Source organism: Thalia democratica, chromosome 2, assembly GCF_965202585.1.
Source record: "Thalia democratica chromosome 2, ktThaDemo2.hap1.1, whole genome shotgun sequence".
Taxonomy (NCBI): domain Eukaryota; kingdom Metazoa; phylum Chordata; class Thaliacea; order Salpida; family Salpidae; genus Thalia; species Thalia democratica.
Genome location: NC_139166.1, coordinates 42163018 through 42186964, shown reverse-complemented (window position 1 = coordinate 42186964; position 23947 = coordinate 42163018). Strand labels below are relative to the sequence as shown.

Here is a 23947-nt window from a genome sequence, read left to right as displayed (position 1 = left end):
AGCACTTTTATATAAACTTATAACTTACAGGTTAAGTTTCAAAGAGAAAACCAACGAAAAGAAAATGTCATAAACTAACGAAACTATATAAAGAAAAGAATGGGTTGAAACAAGCTTTGTATGGTTATAAAGAAAAAAGTGGAAGCAAGGACACTTAAATAAAGGATATGAAGGATAAAAAAGTTTAAAGTTGAAAAACTTAATGTAGAGATAATGAAGGAAAACGATGATGTTCTAAAAGACAATAATAGAGTTATTGGATAAATGAAGAGCTTAAAACTGAAAATAAAAAACTAAGAAAGGAAAACGGTAGAGTGATGAATGAACATGATAACTTCTTAAAAGAAAACAAAAGATTGTATGTTCTATATCAAAATATAATCTATGAAAATAGTTTTTGTTATGTAAATTTTGTCCTTCACTTTTTACTAAATTTTAAAGATAGATGATTGTAATTTTTGTTTTTCTGAATTTAAAAGTAACTTTTGTTTTAGTTACTATGATTTTTTTAATTTAATGAATAACTTTTTTATGTCTTATTATTTTTGAACGTTTAAAGAGATTTGCTTTTTAATAAAAACGATAGTTATTAAGTTGTGAAAACTTATTCGTACAAAATGACAATAAAAACTCAAACTGACTGAAAAATGTAGATATATTTATTGACTATAAAAAAAACTAACTTGTACCAAACTGTATGTTAAGCCTTTGTTTTGTTTATTTTGAGTAATTTTGTAACAGTTTATAAGCAATACCCGTAAAAAATAAGGTTGGCCAGATAGATTTAAAACTTTGTTAAGTTGCTTTTTTATTACTGAAATATTAAAACCCAACAGGGAATTTGAACAAAATATTATTAAGATATGTAAGATTTTCGTTATATAAAAACTAATTCTATTGAAATTTAGTAACAATTATAGGGTCCATACGCAAAGTTTTGTATTTATAGACTAACATATCCTTTTTTAGAGGCTAGTATACATGAAGTCAGATTCGCGTATTTGCTGAGTCAGCAAAAAACTTATTTTCATGACATTTTTAATTTAATTTTTAAAACTTTATTTTTAATCAATTTCAAAAATTTTTGGGTAAGGCGAGTTAGAAATAAGGGTATAAATAAGAAATAGTTATGTAACTGTTACAGTCATGTTAACTTTTTTTTCAGAGTTATATCTCACGTATTCTTAATTTTCATAATAACCTAAATTAATCAACACTGATACACACACTATATGATACTTCCCTATCACTAGATTTATATATACCTCTTTGCAAATAATCCTTAAATGTATCGATTGAAAAGTATGGTGAGGAAGTTAATAATATCTACTTAAAACAAATAAATTCCCAAACTCTTTCCGAAATTTTCAACCTTTTATACTTGGCTTCTTGTCTGTAAAACCCAAATATTTATTAAGAAGAATTTTTACAGTTTAATGGTCTTTTCGTAATATGAATCAAGTTTGTTTTAAGAAACTCAGACATTTTTATGTAATTTAACTGAAAAACTTACAATTCAAAGTATTCAGTAAAATTAAGTTAACAAGATTATTTACTTATCAAAAAAGAAATTTAAAAATAAGCATTGTAACTAAAAAAAATTAATTTTGAACAGAAAAATACTGACATTCAGAGATTTGTAAGAATTTTAACTGACAGTTCTCCAAAAAAAGGATTTAGCCCGACGCTTATAAACACTATAATTATCTCTATGTTTTACCTACTCAATAATATGTTATTTCAAGCTTAAAGGTGTAGACTTAAAAGTAAGATTGAACTATTATAATGCATATCAGGTAGCAAATCTAAAGTGCAGATATTAATTTTTTTTTGTTTTAGTTATGAAGTCATCGTTGTACAACTTTAATGAAAACTATTTCTATAAACAAAAAAAAATTAGTACGTCCCCAACCTGTATTTAATCAAATGCATCATAAGAAAACGGGTAGCTTCAAATTTCCACTACTGTTTTTGAATTACTTGAAAATCATGCAACTAATTTGCATATTTGCTGAGTCATCAAAATATTTTTAAAGCTTTTTTTAATTTTTTTTTTAATTTATACCCTTAACCCTAACCCACTTTACCCAAACATATAAAAAAAATCAAAAATTAAAATTTACTTATTTAAATAAAAAACTAAACTAAGAAAAAAAAAATCGCTGACTCAGCAAATATGCAAATAAGTTGCATGATTTTCAAGTAATTCAAAAACAGTAGTGGAAATTTGAAGCTACCCTAAAAAAACAGCAAACATAGTAGATAAATTTGCTACTTCTCATTTAGTTACGTTCTCTCGTTTAGTTGCGCACTTTTGCTTTGGACATAGTATGCGTAGATTCACGAGAGGGGACTGTAGTTCAAAATATCATTTATTTCAAAATTGTTAGTGTTCAATACGTTTAGATCAAAAAACAATCCTTAATTCACTTTTTAGTTTACATTTTGACAAAGCTAGTTATGCTAATGATAAGTTCAAAATTTAAAGAAAGCTGTTTTAAATATTGTGCATAATTATCTAAGAAAGTTATTATATATGGAGAAAAAAATTCCAACAAAGAAAATATCAAAAACGCTTGGAAAAATAATACCGAGGAGTTAAAGATATGTATCTGAAAAAATTTGAACATTTTTTTGAAATCATGTTTCTTATTAAATTTTTACAATTTTCGGCTATACTAAAATGGTTTTCCGCATGCATTTCAGAATGATATATTTTTGCATACTTAAACTTTCTTATTATTGGTAAATCTTATTTCTTACTTAGATATGTTCACTAAGAAGTAATGAAACTTAACAATTTATCGATCACAGAATTGCTGTAGTGGTATATCTATTATTTCTTAAAAATTTTATTTTAACTAAATGTTGATGTTTCGCCTTTTAAAATACTCAATCACTACCAAAGCTTAATTGAAAAATTTTCATCGGAATAAAAGTTTAACTTAAAACTTGTTATTTCAACTTAAAGCTAACTTTACTAGATATTTAAATGTAACAAGAGTTAAAACTTCCAAACTTTACGCTAGTGTCACCTTTTAATATCGGTATACTTAAGTGATTGTTACTAGTACTCAAAATTATAAACATAATTTTTTAATTCTTAGTTTGCTGTCGCGATGGAGTAGTTCTCCATAAAATAAATTCAAAGTTTAGCTAACAAATTAGACAACCTGGAAAATACATTAAAAGGTGTCCGTGGTGTGCGACTCGATGACCGAAAGGTTTTTCGTGCACCAGGTCCAAGGAACAAAAATTTTGAGCGCCTTTTTTATCGTTCAATAAACTATAAGAAAATTAAAACAGAAAGACTAACTACTCACGAAGTATCCCAAATGTCTTTAAACGGGTATTTTTAAATTTATTTAATTTAAAAGAATTAAAACATTTTTTATTTGGTAAATTTTATTGGTTATGTATAATTTAAACAAATATAAGGCTTAAGTCTATCCGTTTTTATATAAAAAACTCCGTGGGAGCAAAAAAACCACAAAAAATTTTTATGTATGAAGCAATAATGATTTTTTTATTTTTCAACTTATTGACATTTATTGGAGACTGTTTGTAAGTAAAAACAATTTTGTACAAATATCAATAATTTATGTAAAAATCTAATGTTTTACAGTATTTAAACAACGAAAAAATACATTTTCGATCCTATTGAAACAAAAGAGTCTGATCAACTTTGAAATTAAAAAAACTCAGTCAAACTCAATTAAAGCTCCTCTTGTCTTATGTAATTTTATTAAAAAGATAGTCTTTTAAAGGAAAAATATTAAAAAAAAATTAAAAAAAACAAGAAAAAGTTATTTTAACTTTTAGGTCAAAAAGTATAATCTTTGCTGTTTTTTTAAATCTAAACAAAATGTCGTATCTAAAAAGTAAGACGAATCGTTTGAAATATTTTTGTCTAAATTTGATAAAAATTGTTAGTTCCATCAAACTTTTAAGAAACTTGTTTTTTTTAATATAGAACAAACACGAAAAAAAAAAGTTTTAGATCATAAAATTCGATAATTTCATTTAAACAAAATTTCATATCTACCAAGCAAGACGAATCTTATACGACATTTTTGTCTTAAATAAGTAAGAATTAAAAGCTCCATTATAGTTAATTGAACAACAAAAACAGACGCTCGAAAAGTTTGGTCCTAGGACCTTTTTGTTATCGAGTGGCACATCATGGATACCTTTTAACGTCTTGTCCAGTACAATAAGGTTTTTCAAAAACTTAACTATTGCGAAAAAGTGTCCAAAATACGCGAGTACCTGATTTTGAATGTCTGCGAAACTTCAGCATCCAAACAAACATTTTGTTTTAATCTCGTAACTATTTTAAATATTGATTATTTTTATCATAAGCTTTCTTAATATTACATGCTTAAAACATACATTTCTAAGACCATAACCATATATTTTATGAATTATTAGATTATTGTTCATCCTGTTTAACAACGAGACACTTTCTTAATCTTTTATATCAAAGATACAAGGTGTTTCTAAAACTATAGTAATTTTGATTTAAAGTGTAAATACCAAGTGATAATATTTTAAATATTGTTTAATGAGCGACAAAAAAATGATCAAAATATTTGGTCCTTAGACCTGGTGCTCGAAAAAACCTTTCGGTTATAGAGTCGTACTCCACTTGGATACCCTTTAACGTCTTGTAACCTGAAGTCTTCACTGTACGTTATACTACTAATATATTTAAACTTTTTGGCAAAAATTAAACGAAATTTAATTTGGTTACTTTTATTTATACTAAAACTTTTATACTTATCTCTCATCATATTAGAATTCCTAGTAAACTAGTTTGCTAACTTTAAGTTTTAACTGACCTAAAAATTAACAATTAAAATTCATCCAAAAAAACTATTTCAATATTTTTTAGTAACTATTTGTAACTCCTGGACAAGACGTTTAAGGTATCCAAGTGGTGTGAGACTCGATAACCGAAAGGTTTTTTCGTGAACCAGGTCCTAGGATCAAATAGTTTGAGCGACTTCATTTTTGTCGTTCAATAAACAATATATTTTATCATAAACCTAAATTAAGAAATCACTTAACTAATATCAAATGATGTAGTATTAGTGTAGAACATGACATTGTACTTTGAAATGTGAAAGATTTTAAAATAAATTTAAGCTTTAAATACAAGATCGACAAAATAACAACAGTTATAGTCCTGAACAATTTTCAGCTAGTATTTTTAGAATATACTTAGTCGAGAGTTATGTAGATATATTAATTTCTATAGTGGACGTGTGCGAACTTAACACTAATTGATAAGTACGCCAAAAAAAATGGCCTTGGCAAGACATTTAAAGGTATCCGTTGTGTACGATTAGATAACAAAATAGTTGTTAATTCACCAGGTGCAAGGACAAAGTATTTTGAGCTTTTTTTGTCGTTCAATAAACTATAGCAAACAAAAAGTAAGTAAAAATCAAAATTTGTGGAATACTGAAGATTGGAATTTGATTTATTGACTCTTTATAAATTAATTAATGGCGAATATAAATTTTTTTCAATCAGTTTTTAACATGTTAATCATGAATGGAGAGTAAATAATAATAACAAATACATGTAAACATGATTCAAAACCGGTCAGTGACAAAATTTATTTTTCTACAGAAATTATCACACATTGTGGTATCGTATGGGAGGGTTGAACATTCTCCATTAAAAAGTTGTTTTTAATTAATATATTAATTTTCTAACTCATCTAAATTAATTACTGATCTTTTTCTTTACATTTAGCATTAATTATCTTTATTTCCAGACGCCTCCCGCTACAAATTATTTATTTACTATTATTAATTTTGTACAAAGGAGTTATATTTTATAAATTATTATTCTAGAAATTTATCCTTTTAAATGTATTTTCTCTATAAAAAAAAAACATAAAATTTAAAATTGTCTTTTTGAGTGTACCAACTTTTAAATATTTTTTTTAAAGAGAAGAACTAAACCTAAGTCTATTCAGAAGGCTTCTGCTCTGATGATCTAACTATTGTGATCAAACCTTATGTTAACTTGAACTTGTCTCACAGCATAAAAAAGTCTAGACTTCGGTTCTGTAAACTTTCGCCAATACTTTTATTGCTTTTAATTTAAACACATAAGCTTAATTTTTTTTTAATTTAGATATTTATGCATTGAATGTTGTCTATGTTATTTTAATTGTTGTTAAAAAACATGAATATATTTCATTTTTATTTATCTCTTTTCTTTTTGTGTGTCCTGTTTAAGTGGCTCAGGTTTTGATGCTTGCGTCCAACAATGCACATGAAATAATACAATAATAAATGCGCAGTTTTTGTAGAAAGTCTAATAGCTACCTAATTAATATTTAAGTGAAATGTAACCAGCTAAAAAATTGGAGATAACAACATTTTAATGTGAAAAAACTCGGATAACAATACATGTTAGAATAAACTACAACTTAAAATTACTTACTATAAGATTTACAAACAGCATGCTATTATTGCAGTTAAAAATTCTTTTCAAGTATTAAAGTAAATATTTCATTTCAAAACCTATATATTTTTATGACAAACAAAAGGTCAATTAACTATAAACATTTATTCAACTACAATAACCTAAATATTTCTCTAAATCATCAAAACTGATATAAATTTTTTATAAGTGAAATTTTCTACGGCTTTTGTCCATGACTTTTGGCCTATGAATCCACTCAAACTCTCCGTATTTCGAATCAAAAGTTCCTTTTTGAAGAGACTTTAACTTCATGGTGAAGCTTGGGCCGATGTCTTGCAAACAAACTTTTGTGCCATCTTTTCTGAATATGTACCTTTTGAATCTAAAAAGTTTAATTTTAGTTTACCAAAGAAAACACACACATACTTATTCTCTATAACGGTGTTTCCCAAACTTTTTTTCATAAGGCCCCTTTAAAGAAATAAAAAAGCTACGGCCCCTTTACAACATAATTCATTTAAAAAAACTACAATTAATTACATCTGAGATTTTTTTGCTATACATCATCAACTCCAAAATATCTAGGGTAAACTTCAAATTACAGTCTCATGACTCACCTGTGGCACCTTTACTACTAACGGCCCCCTTTAGCCCATATGCTGCTTATGGCCCCAAAGGGGACCATATAGCCTACTTTTAAAAACCCTGCTCTATAGCAGAACTTTACAATTTAAGTCTTAAACAAAGCTTCTACGATTGCTAATATAATATATTTCATAGAAGTATATTTTAAACTATTGAAAAACATATACGTCAGCTAGGCTATTGATTTTGTAGAAACATTTTCTATGTTTTAAAAGAACTATTCCTCTTGTCTCTTTAGTATAATTTTGAATTTAAGGTATAAAGTTATATTTAACAGTATAAACCAACTGAATAAATACTGTAGTGCTCCTTTAAATGTATTTTACAATAAATAAAACTATAAATAATATGTTTGATTTTGAGCATAATAGTTATTTTTTATCTAATCAAAACTTTACTATTTTACAAGTAAAAATTGTTCAAAATTCTAGGTTTTTTTACAAAAAGTATCGAATTTCGGGTTTTTCCACGTTATTTTTGCCTAAATTTCTAAATTCAAGACTAAATAGACACCCTTACATTTGTGTTTATTTTCAGACAGAAATTATCAGGGCACTAAATCATTAAGACACAACATGCAAGGTACGTTAGAAATCAAAGCAACTCAGATTCAGTAATTGAATACTTTATTGGCTTAAAAAGACTACTCATTTCAATGGACAAAATAACAACCATTAGTCAAATAGAAATAACAGGCTGAAAAGGCTTGTTTTAAAAAAAATCTGGTGTTTACTGCAGTATTTTACATATTTTTATATAAAAAGTAGAAAATTGATATGAAAACTAGTGAAAACGAAAACATTGAACTTTTAAATTTAAATACCCTAAATAATTTTATCACAAGAGAGCGAATTATGTTTTACATAACGTCAATCATAATGTCGATATAATTGTTTTATTGAAACAAAAATTTATTTTTTCATTTATAAAATTATCTTTTAGAAAAAAAATAACAGGTCAGTTCTCAAAAAGTATAGAAAAAAATAATAAAGTGTTTAAAACTATTGATTAACCTAATATTTTTTTTTTACCAAGTTAAAAAAAAGCTTATTTTACCTGACAAAAACGAAATCACGTTGATTATGGAAAGCAACGACTTGTCTGCCTCTATATTCAGGTTGATGGGGAAACAAAGCAGAAATCATTCTGCCAATTCTACAGCCTAACCTTGTTGCAAATCCGCTCATAATTAACTCCGGTTTGTGCTCACTTGGATTAGAAGAGTTTTTTATTTCTTTACGAGCCTAAAAATTAAAAAAAAAAGATTATTGTTTAAAACATAGTTTAGGTTACCAAACCATTGAACAAAAGACTATGTTAGCTGTTTATAAATCTAAGTCTCTGTCTTCTTGAACTGTTTACTCTTAGCATAGGTTTATTTAACAAATTTTGCTGTCATACAATCGAAAATTGTTTAACCACTTAATTATAACAACATAGTCATGAAATTTTTACCAAATTTTACACACAATTAATCTTTGAATCAGGGGTTGACAGGCTTTTGCAGGTACCGGCTAATTTTCTTAGAAAAACTTAATCACAGGCCGTATTTATTTAAAATATTTGTACTAACTAGTAAAAAATAATATTTTAAACAACATATGCGATAAAACATAAAACAATAGTGCAATAGTAACTACAGTACTACTTATCAGATTTAGAGCCTCATTGTAAATATTTTTTGTCTTTAAAATTAACACCAAAACAAAAACCAAGTCCTTGTCCCACTACTTTTAAAAAATTCTGTTTAGTTAAAGCATGCTCACCAGCTATTGGAGCTAGATGCAAAAATGCAAAGTGTAAGGTAAAAACATTCATCGTATGAGATTTATTTTTAAATAATTGTGTTGCACTTGTAGCTTATTATAACAAAGATCTTTAGTCACTACGGAGTCAGTTTTTACCAGAATGCTCAAATTTTTATCGCTGAGTAAATATTGAATATTTAAAGTCAGGGTTTTTCGCAAAATTGTGCAATATTACACTGACATGCCTCGATTTAGACTGAAAATTTCCTAACCCTTGTTTGTCGGTGCCAAGTTGAGCTTTTAGCAAGATGAAACAACGTAGCCTATTTAGGCTATTAGGGAGGTTTAACATTTTTTTTACAAAAATTAATATTGTCACATTTTTGAATGCTTAATTAAAAACTATTAGCCAGTCTATATCGAGGCATATCAACTTTTATAACAAAATTTAAATAAAATCATATAATCCGCAAATTTTTCATCGAAATTTCAAATACTCGACATATTCGTAATATTTCAAACTTCTTTTTGAAATTAAAACTTTTAAACAAACTTTGGTAATGATATTATAGTTTCATTTTTAAACTCGTTAAATTTTGTTTGAACTAATCAAACTTTTTGCCAACTAGTGCTGGTCAAACGGTAAAAATCAGAATAATGATTAAATTTCATAGATAACAAGTTGATTCTAATATACCTGGCACAATATTTACTAGTAAAAAACATATAAATTAAACATTATTAACTATTTTATACTAATAAAAAAAAAATAGTCTGAACTAAAAATGTAAGTTTAATCTAGTGTAAGTTTAACAATATATTTTAACCAGCCTTAATTAGTCAAAGGGAGTAACAAGTATTTATAGAAAATATTATACGACGAATTGTAAATTCTATTATGTTATATAGCAATAAAATAGTTATTATTTGATTGCTTCAAGTCTGATTTCATGAAAAAAAGACTTACTTTTTTTTCAAAGTTGTAGTATGTTTCAAACAAAACTACTAAAGTTTTAGTAAAATTTTTTTTAAACAACAATAAAAATAGACTAATTGATTCAAAACGAACTTGTATGTTAGTAAGCTTAAAGTGAGCTGTGGGGCCATCGGGTAAATGTGTTATAAGCATTCCATTTGGCTGTTTTCTATCTTCATTAATAACAATAAGATCAGTAAATCCATGATTAATACACTGTGGTATTATTTTTTTAAGTGCTAGAGCTCGGCGATATTTTACAATGGAGTTTGGAATCATTTGCTGAAGTTCTTTCACAAAACTGTTTTTTATTTGTAATATAAAAAATTTGTTTAAGTTATAATTTTAAACAACCATAAATTGTATACAGGATCAATTTTACAATCAATCATATAAAAGAACGTGATTAAAATCAATAAGGTACATTTAAAGAACACTGTAGAACTATAGCTATATGTATTTTTTTCTGTAATAGTGATTGAGTAAAAAAGGATATTTATAATCTACAGTACATAGTAAGTAAAAATTTTATATTTTACTTAGACTTTATAATATTTACAAAACTTTGTTTGTTTTGACATACTAAAAATTGACGTTAAATAAAAAAAAAAGTGAATTTATTTCACTAATTTTTATGTATTATATAATAATACATCGTTACTCTTAAAACCTAATAAAATTAAAAGCCATAAGGGTGTCCAAAGTTTTTTTTTTACAAAAAACAACAATGGCCTTAATTTAAAAGCTCAAATTATAAACAGTACAAACTTTTTAAGAATATTAAAATTTAATCAGCCTTCTAATTCAAAAGAATAATCTTTTGTCTGCCGCATAGTTATTTATACCTTAGTTTTATTTATTGAAATGATAATTCTTATATTGAATTATAATATTTCTCACGTAAAATGTTTCAACAATTATAAGACCTAAGGGTCTTAGAAACATTTTTGCAAGTTGATCTCATTTAAAAGATATTTTACTAGGCTAGCATTATTTGCTTTTTACCGTTATTTACCATTTAAATGAGGTTTTTAAGATATAATATTACTAAGTCGATGAGCTCAATAGGTTTCCTATACAAAGACATACCAAATAAAAAAGGCAAAAAAAAAAAACTTTATTAATAAATAGTATATATCTTCTCAAGGCTAATCTTACAGACAAAAAAAACTAGCCTTAATGACTATAAACTAGCCTGAGTTTATCAAAATAACTATCAATGTTCGCTACTTCTGCTCATTTATCTTTAACCCAGTGTGCATATAATACATTTTAATGTGAAGATGAAAATCTTGGAGGTGTTAATAATGAATTTAAAAATATTAATAAACAGACTTGTTTTGTTTAATGTTTATTATTAGGCCTTTTTATACCATACAACAATAAAAACTACTCAACTATATAAAAGTTTTTATTATTTTATAAAATTATTAAAAACCTATCGATTGTGATTCCTTATGCTAAATTTTTCAGATACTACATTACTATACTTTATACTTCAATAACTAAGAGCAGGACTGTAAACAAATGTTTCTAAGCTTACAAAAGACTATAAAAATGCTTCACTTACATTTAAATAGAGCTAGCTGTAACATAAAAAAACTACCAAATAATTAGAATCGACACTGTAAAATTAACAAAAATCAAAAAGTACAACATAATTAAAATATCAAAAACACAATTAACTCTTCAAAAAAAAAAGATATCTAATTGAATTTAATAAACTATAATGAGTTTCTCAAAAACAAAAAACAGCCGGAGTTTTTCATGAAAATTTTAATTAGCCTGAGTAAGCCTAAAGTTTTCTAAAAATCTATATTAGCTTGATTGAGTATCAACCCTGTTTTCTCCTAAATTAATAAAAAATAAATTCTCAAATATTCTCAGTCAAATCTTAAAAACAATTCTGTAGTTGGAACTTATTTTATTTTGATAAAAAACTTTTTTTTTCTTAATAAAAATTAAACTTATAACTATTTATAACTTTTAATCACAAAATGCTAATTTTATAACTTAAAAAAAGATAACAATACAACTTTTCTTATAATTTAAGGAAAGTTTCCTGAGTATTTTAGATAATTGCTTATAAAATGATGAAAAAAAGTAAATTTTTCAAAATTCTGAGAAAATTAGTAATAAAAAATACTCTTTTATACATTTGTATCTGAAGATTCTAATAAAAAAATTATACCTTAAAAGTTAATTAAAATTTGCATGTTGTATAAAAACTATTCTATATTATATGGCTTGAACTTGAAAGTCAATGTTTATTATTTTATAATATTTGACCCCCTTGGTGTAACATAAGATATCTTTTTTTTTTTAAGTAAAATTTTTTATACAAAATTTAAAATTAAGAAACTAATTTTTACAACGAAAGTTCTTAAAATAATTATAATTATAATTGAAATATATTTTTAGTTTTCGTAAGAAAAAAAGTTTTAATAGTTTCGTATTAGTTATGTAGAAAATTAAGAACTTACAGTGCAGTCCTTTTTCTGGGACGATCCGACGTTGTAATCAAAATTTTAGGTGTATTCCCATCATTGAAGTACGAGGCAAATTCATCATTTACTTGCTCCAACAAAAGCTCTTGATCATTTATACCTGTCATTGTTTCATCTTTTTCTCTGTGATTATCTAGTGTGATAGGTTTGCTTACTCCAGGACATGCTTCGTCTCCTAGCTTCTTGCGCTCTTTTTGACGTTCTTTTCGCTCTTTTATTTTTTGTTTTCTATAAAAATTTAGAGTTTCAACTACTACTAATAACTACTAAGTAACTTAAAAACTACTACATTTTTGTATAGTATTACGTCGCTGATTTTAATACAGGTATATCAACTTATACAAAACAAATGTTTTTGGCAAATTTTCTCCACGTATTTAAAAGTACACATTTTTGGGTTTATTTTTAGTTTTAAGTTAAGTTTAAGGTAAGAAAATGTGTTAAATAGTATAAAAACATTGAAAAGATACTGAAAAGCTACTTTAAATGTGTTTTTCAATAATTTTTTTTTGATGATGTCAAAAAAATTATCATTGGATAGATTTTTTGTGTCAAATCGAAACTTTCTATTTAACATCTAAAAATTGTTAAAAATTTCAGGTTTTTTTTGTGATTTTTGTTCAAAATTCCAGGTTTTCCTAGTTTTTTTTTTAATTTCTCAAATTCCAGATTATACCTGGTTTTTTGGCAACCCTGCTTATACTATAAGTTACAAAGAAATCATGCATCTAATATAGGTGCTTAAATAAAATAAATCATACTTTTTATACGTATGTTAAGTATCAGTAGTTATTAATTTTAAGTAAAAATGAGAAAAAATTTTTAAACTTAGTTTAATTTCTCACCTTTGTTCTGTTCTAAGTTTAATAAACTGCTCCCTCCTTCTGTCTTTATTCTTGATCTTAAACGTTTTGTCTGTCAAAGTACTTGAAACTGAAATATGAGTATCCATTGTACCAATTGAAGCTAGATCATCATCTATATGAGCATTACTGAAACAACCACCTTCGATTGATACTGATTCAGCCAAAGATGGTGCAACACTTCCTGCAACAGATTCTGTTTCTTCTGCACATTCTGGCAAATCATCTGTAAAGAATTTAAACTTTTAGCAGAAATTAATAGTATAGTAATAACATTACTTAAGTAATCATCATAATTACCATTTAGTTAGTTCAGGGTGGCCACTAGTTTTTGAGAAATTTCTTCCAGGTTATCTGAATTTCTTCCAGGTTTTTAAAAGTACTCAATTTGGGTAAATTTTTAGTTTAAAGTTAGTTTAAGGTAAACACTGTGTTAGTTAGTATAAAATCATTAATAAGATACTGTAAAGCAGGGTTTCCCAAAGTAGGCCCTTAGAGTGCTATGACAGATACTCAGCGGGCCATGTTCAGTTAAGGAGCCACAAGGGGGGCCATGAGATTATAATTCGAAACTTACACTAAATATTCTGGAGTTGTTTATGAAGAGCAAAAAAAGGTCTTAGGTCCTTTTAATGGTAGATTTTTTAGTGTTCTTGTTTGAGCCATAGATCTTTAAATTTAATTAAAGGAAGCAATTTGAAAAAAAAATTGGGAAACCCTGCTGTAAAGCTTCTTTAAATGTTGTATTTTTAGAAGGAACTTAAAATATTTAGGTACCACTTGCAACTAAAGATAAATATATTTTTCTTTTCAAAAGTTTTATAAAACTTAAATTTTTCCAAATTTTATCTCTGATTATTTTTCAAAAGTTAAATTAAATGTTAAATAGTTTGAATATTGGTATTTTTTTAAAACTAATTATGACGTAGTTGGACAAAGTTATAAAAAAGCTAGTAAAACAAAAATTAATAACAATAATTTAGTTAATACATTGTTAGAAGGGATATCTTTCCATTTCCAGAAACTTGCGTATTTAGCTTTGGCTTTTCTTTTTCTATGAGCATTGATTCCAAACTATAAAGCTCACATCGGGCACACCTTTTAAGGACTTTGAAATTATTATTGGTATTGAAGTTTTGACAATGTATACAATGGTGCAAGTGCTCAAAAATAGCATTATTCATTTCCTTTGTGATCAGCAACTCTTCTAAACATTTGACGCAAGAACTCCCCAAAAAAGGGGATGTTCTGATCTACAGAGCAGGTATACTTATATGTGACATTCGCACCAAATATTTCAGGACACATAATTGGTGGTATATTCTGTACTATTTTATACGTATTTTACAAAAACAAGGTAAAAACTCTGAAATCAAATGAAGTTCTTACTTTACAACTATTTATTTATGCTCATTAAGATTTCAAAAACGAATAAGAACTGCTTTTGAAAAACATGGTATAAAAATAATATACCACCAAGAAAGTGTTTCACTAGTATGTTTTTTTATAACTTTGTATAACTAAATCATATCTAGTTTAAAACATTTTAGATCAATATTCAAAACTATTTAATCATCAATTTAAATTTTGAAAAAGAATCAGAGATAAGATTTGAGAGGCTATAAGTTTTATTTTTTTTTAAGTAATTTTTTTTTAATATAATTTTTGATGATGACAGTTTTTTTCACCTATATGATAGATTTTTCGTGTCAAATCAAAGTTTTATAACTTAACATGTAAAAATTATTTTAAATTCTGGGTTTTTTTTTCAAAATTTCTCAAATTCTAGGTTTTTTTTTAGCCTAATTTGTAAAATTCCAGGTTTTTCCAGGATTAAAGGCAACCCTTTTTGTTTGTATAAGCAGATATTTTATGTTCTAAACGAGAAATTTTCTAAATCTAAAATTTAGTTTTATATTAATATTATTTTTGAGACCAGGCAAATGATAATATAAGAAAGCATCACAGTTGTTAGATTAAAAAAGGTCAAACTATAGCCACTGTGACAAAAATAACATCTGTTACAAACAATTTCAGGTATTATTGATAAAATATTCTCTTGTTGTAAAAACTTATCTAAACCCAAATAATAAAAAGTTATTCTTTAACTATTCCTTTTTTTCAAAATTTTAGTATTTAAAATTAGTTGCCAATAACTAATATACATGAGTATCTTTATATTGTAGTACTGTAGAAAATAACCAACTCTATTTTTATTAAAAAAAAGTTGAAATAAAAAGCTTATTTAAATATTTCAACTTATATTCACAATAAACTTGTACTTAGTATCTTTATAGAAAATCAGCACTAATATAACTAGAAAATTCACCACTAAAAATAGAACAACAATATAAAATTTATATTTAATAATTTTCAATAACGAATTTATTACATCAACTAATTTATTCACAAAAACTTTGCTTGTGAAATTTTCATCATCTATTTAGCTATATTGTACTAACCTATACTAGTTGTATGCTAAAGCAACCTTATATGGTCATGTTAGTTTTAATTATTATACCTAACAATAGTATTTGAAAGGTTCTAGTATAACTGTGACCGTTAATTACTACGTTTTCATAGCATTTAGAATATATATACTTATTTTAATATACCTTGAAAAGTTTGCTAATTAAAGATATATAATATAATTTTAATGATATATTTTAAAGAATCATATACTCTGACTAAGTGTTAATCCAATACTTGTACTTATTAACTACTTAAATCATCAATAAAAATGTTAAAATTATTTTTTCAAATATTTGAAAAATTCAAGAAAAAACTAAATTTTTCAAACCTTCTACGAAAATATTATGAAATTCAAGGTTTTTCTAAAGAAAATTTTTCAATAAAGTCTTTTTTAAAGTACGAGTTAGTTACAACTTGCTAACCCAAAATATGTAAATGACAGTAAAAATTAAAATCTACTTATGAAAATAAATTCATCAACACTTATAAATTTCTTAAGGAAAATTAAAATGGCTTGGAGTAGGGGACTAATGGTGGCATTGAAAACTGTAATATCTGAAAACATTAAGGTCAAAACCCACTAGTTAAAACATAAATATAAAAATCAATACATGATTAAAATTTACATTAGAAGCATACTAGATAATACTTAAAATGTTTATATTTAATAAAAAACAACTTATACTTTAATGCTAAAACCATTCATGTAAAAAAAACTAGTCCTATTTATAATCAGTTTACTAAACACTAATTTGTAGGGTATGGATAAAGGAAATAGAAGAATTCCATATTGTTTAAAGTTCTGATACAAAGGTTAATAAAGAAACTTTTACATTGCTTAATCGCAAATAACTTTTTTTAAAGCTATGTAGCTAAAACCTTTTTATGAAATTTTCTTTGCTTCAATCAAAAAAATTGTATAACTTCAATAATCCATACAATCTTGTTAAAAATATTGCAGAAATTAGAGTGAAAAATTTTGAAAACAATTGCTTAAAAACTGTTGGTTTTTTATACTTCTTACATAAAGAATACATTTTCCTACTTTAATTTCTTATAAATACCAAACAACTAAAAATTTCAATAAGCAATTAAACTCATTAGGTAGCTTAGTTGAATTTTTTTTTCACCAAAAGGTTCCTTAACTGAAAGAATAATATCAAGATTACTAGCTGGTAGTAAATTGTGTCATTTGAAATAAACATACAACTTACATTGAATGCCTTAAATATTATTTATTTACTGTAGTAGTTGTTTGAGCTCGTTTTAAAGCTTTAGGGAGTCTTACTAATTTTTCACAAGTTGGTCTTATTTTATAGAGTTTTGTCTATGCTATCAGATACTTTTTACAATTAAAAAAATTATAACTATTTTTTTGAGATGTAAGAGGCCAAAGTTGATGAGTTTAATGGATTTCTTATTGTAAGCACAACCCATGGTTACATACTGTTTTAACTTGGACAATTCACACTCTTATAAAAATTTTAAAGGGTCCACATCTCAAAAAGTAATATAAAACTTAAGAAAAATATCTAACGACTAAATATAAGATTATCATGGTAAAAAAATGATTTAAGGGCATGGGGGGGTAAACACCCTTTTTTGGTTTTTGATCTTATTTTATATAGTTTTTACTAAGCTACAAGATGCTTTTTACAGATTTAAAAAATTCAAAAATTTTTTAGAGATATAGCTGGTCAAAGTTGGAGGCAACAATAGGATCCTTATGGGAGGCGCAAACTAAAATGGCAAATAACTAGAAATCACTAAAAATCTATCTCCTCCTACGTTTTTTAAGATAACTACCTCAAATTTTCAGGAAATGTTCCTTGCAGTATTTAAAAATTTCTGTCGAACAGAATTTTAAAAAATTAAAATTTTCAATTTTATAATAAAAAAACAAAAAAAAAATGTTTTTTTGTTAATTTTTTTTTTGAAATTTTTATTTTATATTTTTTTCAAATTTCTTCCGACAGAATTTTCTAATTATATCAAGGAACATTTCCTGAAAGTTTGAGGTAGTTATCTCAAAAAACGTAGGAGAAGATAGATTTTTAGTAAAATAGTCTATTTTTGCCGTTTTAGTTTGCGCTTCCCATGAGGAACCTATTGTTGGGTCTGACTTTGACCGGCTATATCTCAAAAATTATCTATATCGGCTATAGCTTAATAAATTTTGAATTTTTTAAATCTGTGAAAAGCATTTTATAGCTTAGTAAAAACTATATAAAATAAGATGAAAAACCAAAAAAGGGTGTTTACCCCCCCCCCCCCCCCCTATGCCCTTAATTGTTTAAAGATAACAAAAATCATAAATATCAAAATTATCTATTTACTATTTTTATTCACAGATTTCCCACTAATCTTTTTTTTAATCCAGGAAAAATCCAGAGAAAATTTTTGAAATAAATTTTATCTGCTAACAGTATTGAAATTTTTTTTCGAAAAAAATCAGAATATTTTCATAATCTTATAATAGATTAAAAGTTTTATTTAACCTAAAAATGAAAATTACAAATGATAGTTTTATTGTTTTTACTTGACAACCTAGTGAGCAAAATACTTTTCCCTCACTTATTTACTGTTTACAGTATTTAAGAGATAGAGAAAAACTTATTTCAGCTAAGTTTATCTTTCACATTTTAATAGCAATTTTTTAATTGATACTATTGTAGATTCTTTAGCAAAGACTTTTAACTTATTTTTTAATAAAAGGATTAGCTTTTTAATTAAGCCTGCTTGGTTTAGATCTCAACAGCAGTTTCTTGCAACTGTGCCTGCTTGATAAGTCCTAATAAGGACAAAACTAGTCGTAGCTTGTCTTGGATGTTGATGATCGAGTGGTGAAGTTCATACTTTATTATTATAAGTAGTGTTAAACAAAGAGCAGGAGTTGCATTCTAGTTTATCATTATAATAGGAGAAGATTCATAGGCTTGAAACAGATTAATCTTATTTTTTGTCATTCAATGTTTAAAATAAACAGATCTAAACTACAAAGTTGCTGTTTATTTTATCACTTTATACAACAGTTTTTTTAAATATTTTCTTCTTTGAAACATAAAAATTAAAATACAAATAGATTTTTGCAGACGTTTAAACTTCTATTCTATTTTTTTTAATAGTCCTTATTATGAAACTTAGTAATATAGTTATTTCTAAATTAATAAATATTTCATATTATCTCCTAAAATTTATTTGAGTTAACCTTAATAATAGTACAATCTCAACAAAATTGTATTTTTATATTAAAAATTGGTCTAGCACTACGTAAAAAACTAAAATAACATTATATATGATCTTTTTAATTTTGTCTAATATAAAAAACCTAGTTGTTTTTTTTTTGCAAACTTTGTAATAACCTTTTGAAATCCATTAAAATTCAGGGAAGTAAAAACAAATTCATAAACTTATGAAGTCTTTTATAAAAAAATGGATCACTTAGATAATCAATAAGCTCATATGATATCAGAATATAAATTCTAACCAAAATGAAAGTAAGAAAAATTTTTTTTTTATCAAACCTCAAAGTTTTATCTTATTTTTATTGTTCTTAAAGGTCTAATTAAAAAGATGAAACTTGAAAAAAACTACTAAAAGAGATAATTTACAAAAACTCTTTAATTAGAGCTCTAAAATATATATTCTAAATTGACAGAATTTGAACCTTCATGCACCTTCAAACTAACTTATTTAAGGCGAAAAAAAATATTTCTTTAGAAATCTGCTTCCTTAAGTTTTTCTGGCAATCATTTTAATTTGCACTTTATAAATCTATAAACTTTCTTTTATTTGATTGTTATCCTTGTAAAAACCAAGGTGGACCCCCCTATGCCCATAAATTACTTAAGAGTTACTGTAAGTATTGCAACTTATTTAACATGTTGGAACTTGTACTAAATTCTTCTAAGATGATTGTTTAAAAGCCGTTATGTTGGTTTAATACAAATAGCTATAAGTCTACTTAAATATTTCCTTAGTCTATTAAGGGCATAGGGGGGGGTAAACACCCTTTTTTGGTTTTTGATCTTATTTTATATAGTTTTTACTAAGCTACAAGATGCTTTTTACAGATTTAAAAAATTCAAAATAATTTTTGAGATATAGCAGGTCAAAGCCGGAGGCAACAATAGGATCCTTATGGCAGGCGCAAACTAAAACGTCAAATAACTAGAAATCACTAAAAATCTATCTCCTCCTACGTTTTTTGAGATAACTACCTCAAATTTTCAGGAAATGTTCCTTGCAGTATTTAGAAAATTCTGTCGGAACAGATTTTTAAAAAATTAAAAAATAAAAATTTTATAACAAAAAAACAAAAAAAAAACTGTTTTTTTTGTTTATTTTTTATATAAAATTTTTATTTTTGATTTTTTTCAAAATTCCTTCCGACAGAATTTTCTAAATATATCAAGGAACATTTCCTGAAAGTTTGAAGTAGTTATCTCAAAATACGTAGGAGAAGATAGATTTTTAATAAAATAGTCTAATTTTGCCGTTTTAGTTTGTGCCTCCCATAAGGAACCTATTGTTGGCTCCGACTTTGACCGGCTATATCTCAAAAATTATTTTGAATTTTTTAAATCTGTAAAAAGCATCTTGTAGCTTAGTAAAAACTATATAAAATAAGATCAAAAACCAAAAAAGGGTGTTTACCCCCCCCTATGCCCTTAATTCTTGTTAAACTACTTTATTAAGGGCATAGGGGGGGGGAGGTCCACCTTGGTTTTTACAAGTTGATCTTATTTTATAGAGTTTTATCAGAGCTATCAGAAATTTTTAACCTTTTGAAAAAATTTGGAAGACGCAAACTAAAAGCGCAAAAAAAGACCATTTCACTAAAAATCTATCTCCTCCTTCATTTTTTAAGCAATCTTCTTCAAATTTTCACAGAAAGTGTATTATTAAATTTCAAAAAGATTGAATGCAGGAATTTTTTCAATTTTGAAAAATAAAATTTCTAATAAAAAAAAACACCTATTTTTTTTGTTTTCTTTATCTAAAACTTTTATTTTTAAATATTTTTTAAATTCCAACATTCAAACTCTTTTAAACTATTAAAAGAACGTTTCCTAAAAATTTGAGGTCTCTATCTCAAAAAATGAAGAAGAAGATAGGTTTTTAGTGATTTTTTAAATTTCCTAGAAAATTGACCTCAAAAAACTTGCGGTCCTCACGTTTGTATCGGAAACTTTTTATAAAAATTACAATAGCTCAAAAGTTAAATAATATTCATTAATTCTATAAAAACTGACCTGTAGTTTGTACTTTAAGCTTTCATATAAGATCCAATGTTATTTTTAGTAAAAAAAAACGTTGGATAAAGATTAAACTGTGAAAATTTGAATAAGATAGCTTGAAAAATGTAGAAGGAGATACATAATAAACAAAATAGTCTTTTTTTGCTGTTTTAGTTTTCCCTTCCCATAAGGAACCTATTATGCAGCCCAACGGCAACTTTGACTGGTCATATCTCAAAAAATATTTTTTGATTTTTTTAAAACCATAAAAAAATTTTAAAACCATAAAAAGCATCTTAAACCTTAGAAAACATTCTATAAAATAAAATCAACTTGTAAAAAGACATGGCGACCCCCCTATGGCCTTAATTTTGTCTATTTTATAAAAGTTAACAAAAACAAAACTTAAATAGTTCCAGGTTTTTTTGCCTAAACTGTCAAATTCCAGGTTAAGTAGCAACCCTGTGTATAGAAAAAAAAATTCAATGCTTATTTTTTCTTTATTTTTTAAAATTCAATAAAAATCCATTTCCTTCTTCTATTTTAAAGTTGTTTGTTTCAAATTTTCAGGAAATATTTATTCAATATTGTGATTAATTAGTAATAAGCAGATTTTTGGTAAAAAAGTTTATGATCAGTTAAAAAATATTAATTTAAAAAAATAAAATTCTGTTTCTTAAAAGTTGTAAAAAATTAATCTAAGACTACTTTGAGAAATTTTCAAAATAGTTTCTCTCAAAAACTGAACAAGAAGATAGATTTTGAATTTTTAGTTTGCACCTAATATGTGGAACATATTGAACCATCTAACAATGATCACTTATATCTCATGAGTTATTTTGAATGTTTGAAAACGGTTTAAAAATTGGTAGCTTTGTTTTTTGTAAAAATAAGACTAATTAAAAAAAAAAGCAACTTATCTCTCCCCCCATGCCCTTAACTCAATTTGTTGTACTCTACAAACATTAAGAACAATGACAGGTCAGTTTATGCTTAATTTATTAAATAGTTGTTAGATAAATAAAATTTACTTTTTAAAAATATGAAAAAATTTATAATTAAAAACTAAGCTGTCAATAAAAGATTTGGTTAAACAGTCTTATAAGAATAACAATAAGAAAAAAAAAGATTCTTAAATTTTATAAACATAACATATTAAAATTTTTATAAACAAATTAATTTTATTTGCATTCATTATTGCACATACTAAAAACAAGCTTATAAAGAGGTACTATAAAGTTGATAAATTAAAACAAACTGTCTGTCTAACTTAAAACTTAGAATTTATAACACAACTAATGAGCCCTTTAAATATAACTTGATTTTATATAAAACTATAAAATTATACACTACTTGGTTACATAAAACAGATTATTAAAAAAATCAAAAATATTCTATTATTACATAAAAAATTGGTCAAACACTAAGCAAAACCATAGTATTAATTTTATTAAAAAACTTTTGTTTTGTAAAATTTCAAAAATTAAGGAATATCTAGGAAAGTGAGAACCTTTTAGAGTTAATAGCTTTCATAAAAGTTCCAATGTTAACATTTAAAAAAGTCTACCCTCTATAGCTTTAATTAATATCAGCAGTTGATAATAGTTGAAAGGCTGAAATATACAATTTGTTTACTTATAAAACTAAAAAAACAAAAAATATACCTTAAATCAAACATAAATTAAGAAAGAAGAATGACATTTTCTGTAATATAAACTAACATGAGTTTTTGAATAAACATAAATCATATTAAGCTGAGCTTTACAAAAGAATTTGAAACTTTCATATTAGTCCAGGTTTGTCTATTACAGGGGTTGGCAGGTTGAAAAAGGAGAGACATAAATGTGGTTTAAAAATATATATTTAACTAGTTTTTCTGAACAAAAAAAATTAAACAAAACATTATTTTTAAAAGATAGAACTAAAATTTTAAAATAGTTTAGGTCTGCCTTTTTTTTATATCAAAAAAATTGTTCATGAATGACCATAAACTGTCCTGAGTCATCCTGAAATTTTTCAAGTAAAAAAAAAGAACTTTTAAGGTTTTTAAATTATTAAAAACAAGTTATACAAAATTGGTAATAAAATAACAAAATATAGCAACTAAATCTCATTCAAAAAACTATAAAAAACTGTCCAAGGTTTTTTTATTTCTTAAACTATTCTATTACAAAAAAAAAACTATCTTGAGTCAAAATAAAATTCAAAACATCCTGAGTTATCTTGAGTGTGTGACAACCCTGATATATTTTTGGAAACAAAATTATGTTAAATAAATTGAAACAAAACTTTGAATGATGCCCACAGTTTGCCAACCCATGGTCTAAAAGTTGCAAGATGATTTAATGGTAACTGTGGGATATTTGTATAATACTATATAAACTTTTTATTATAAATAATTAAAGACTTTGAAGGTTTTAAATACTTACCATCATGAGATAAATTCATATCTTCTTCAATTTCTGAATCTTCTTTATTTACAGAATTCTCATAGTTATCTTCTGAGTACTCATCACTATCACTTTGAAGTGATTTTTCTGCTTTTCTTTTTGACATTGCTGGTCAAATTTTAGTTTCCTATGGTTAAAGATGTTTTAATTACAAATAAAAGCATTATTAAAATTTATTACTTTTAAATGCTAATAAAACATTAAAAAATAGCTGTCCATATACTTAAGAAATATGATATAGTTATAAACTAAATAAAATTTATTTCTTTTTTTTAAAGATGACTAAGGCAACAGGTTCAACTTGTATAAAGTAGTGATTTTAGTAATACTTTTATTTTAATAAACACTTTTATAAATATTCTTTATCAAATATAACTGAAGTAATATATGGGTTATGGTTAACTCTAGGTGAGCACCAATATCAAACTGGAAATATAAAACATTCAATGTCTTATTTAACCTTAATTTTAGGCTAAAAAAAACAATACTTTGTTTTAAACAAGATATGTAAAAACATAGAAAGAACTTAATTAATATATTATAAACTAAAATATTTAATCAATTTTATTTTACAATATTAATAAATATAAAATATAAATTAT

At 25.4% G+C, this 23947-nt stretch overlaps 1 protein-coding gene across 1 annotated transcript; it reads right to left on the bottom strand.

The window, feature by feature from the left end:
* Positions 1 to 6296: 6296 nt before the first annotated feature.
* Positions 6297 to 23468, bottom strand: LOC145849641 (ribosome production factor 1-like). Its single transcript, XM_082954642.1, has 6 exons — positions 23325 to 23468; positions 13166 to 13409; positions 12297 to 12548; positions 9907 to 10114; positions 8146 to 8333; positions 6297 to 6826 (listed from the first exon to the last, which is right to left on the bottom strand). Exons 1-6 carry the CDS (start codon positions 23449 to 23451, stop codon positions 6646 to 6648), a joined length of 1200 nt encoding a protein of 399 aa, XP_082810768.1. The 5' UTR covers positions 23452 to 23468; the 3' UTR covers positions 6297 to 6645.
* Between the last annotated feature and the right edge of the window lie 479 nt (positions 23469 to 23947).

Excerpts from the sequence above, each read along its gene's own strand:
- LOC145849641 (XM_082954642.1), bottom strand. The coding sequence starts at position 23,451 with ATGTCAAAAAGAAAAGCAGAAAAATCACTTCAAAGTGATAGTGATGAG. Across the intron at positions 12,549-13,165 it reads AAACTTAGAACAGAACAAAG|AAAACAAAAAATAAAAGAGC; the intron begins GTGAGAAATTAA and ends AAATTTTTATAG. Across the intron at positions 6,827-8,145 it reads CGTGATTTCGTTTTTGTCAG|ATTCAAAAGGTACATATTCA; the intron begins GTAAAATAAGCT and ends TAAACTTTTTAG.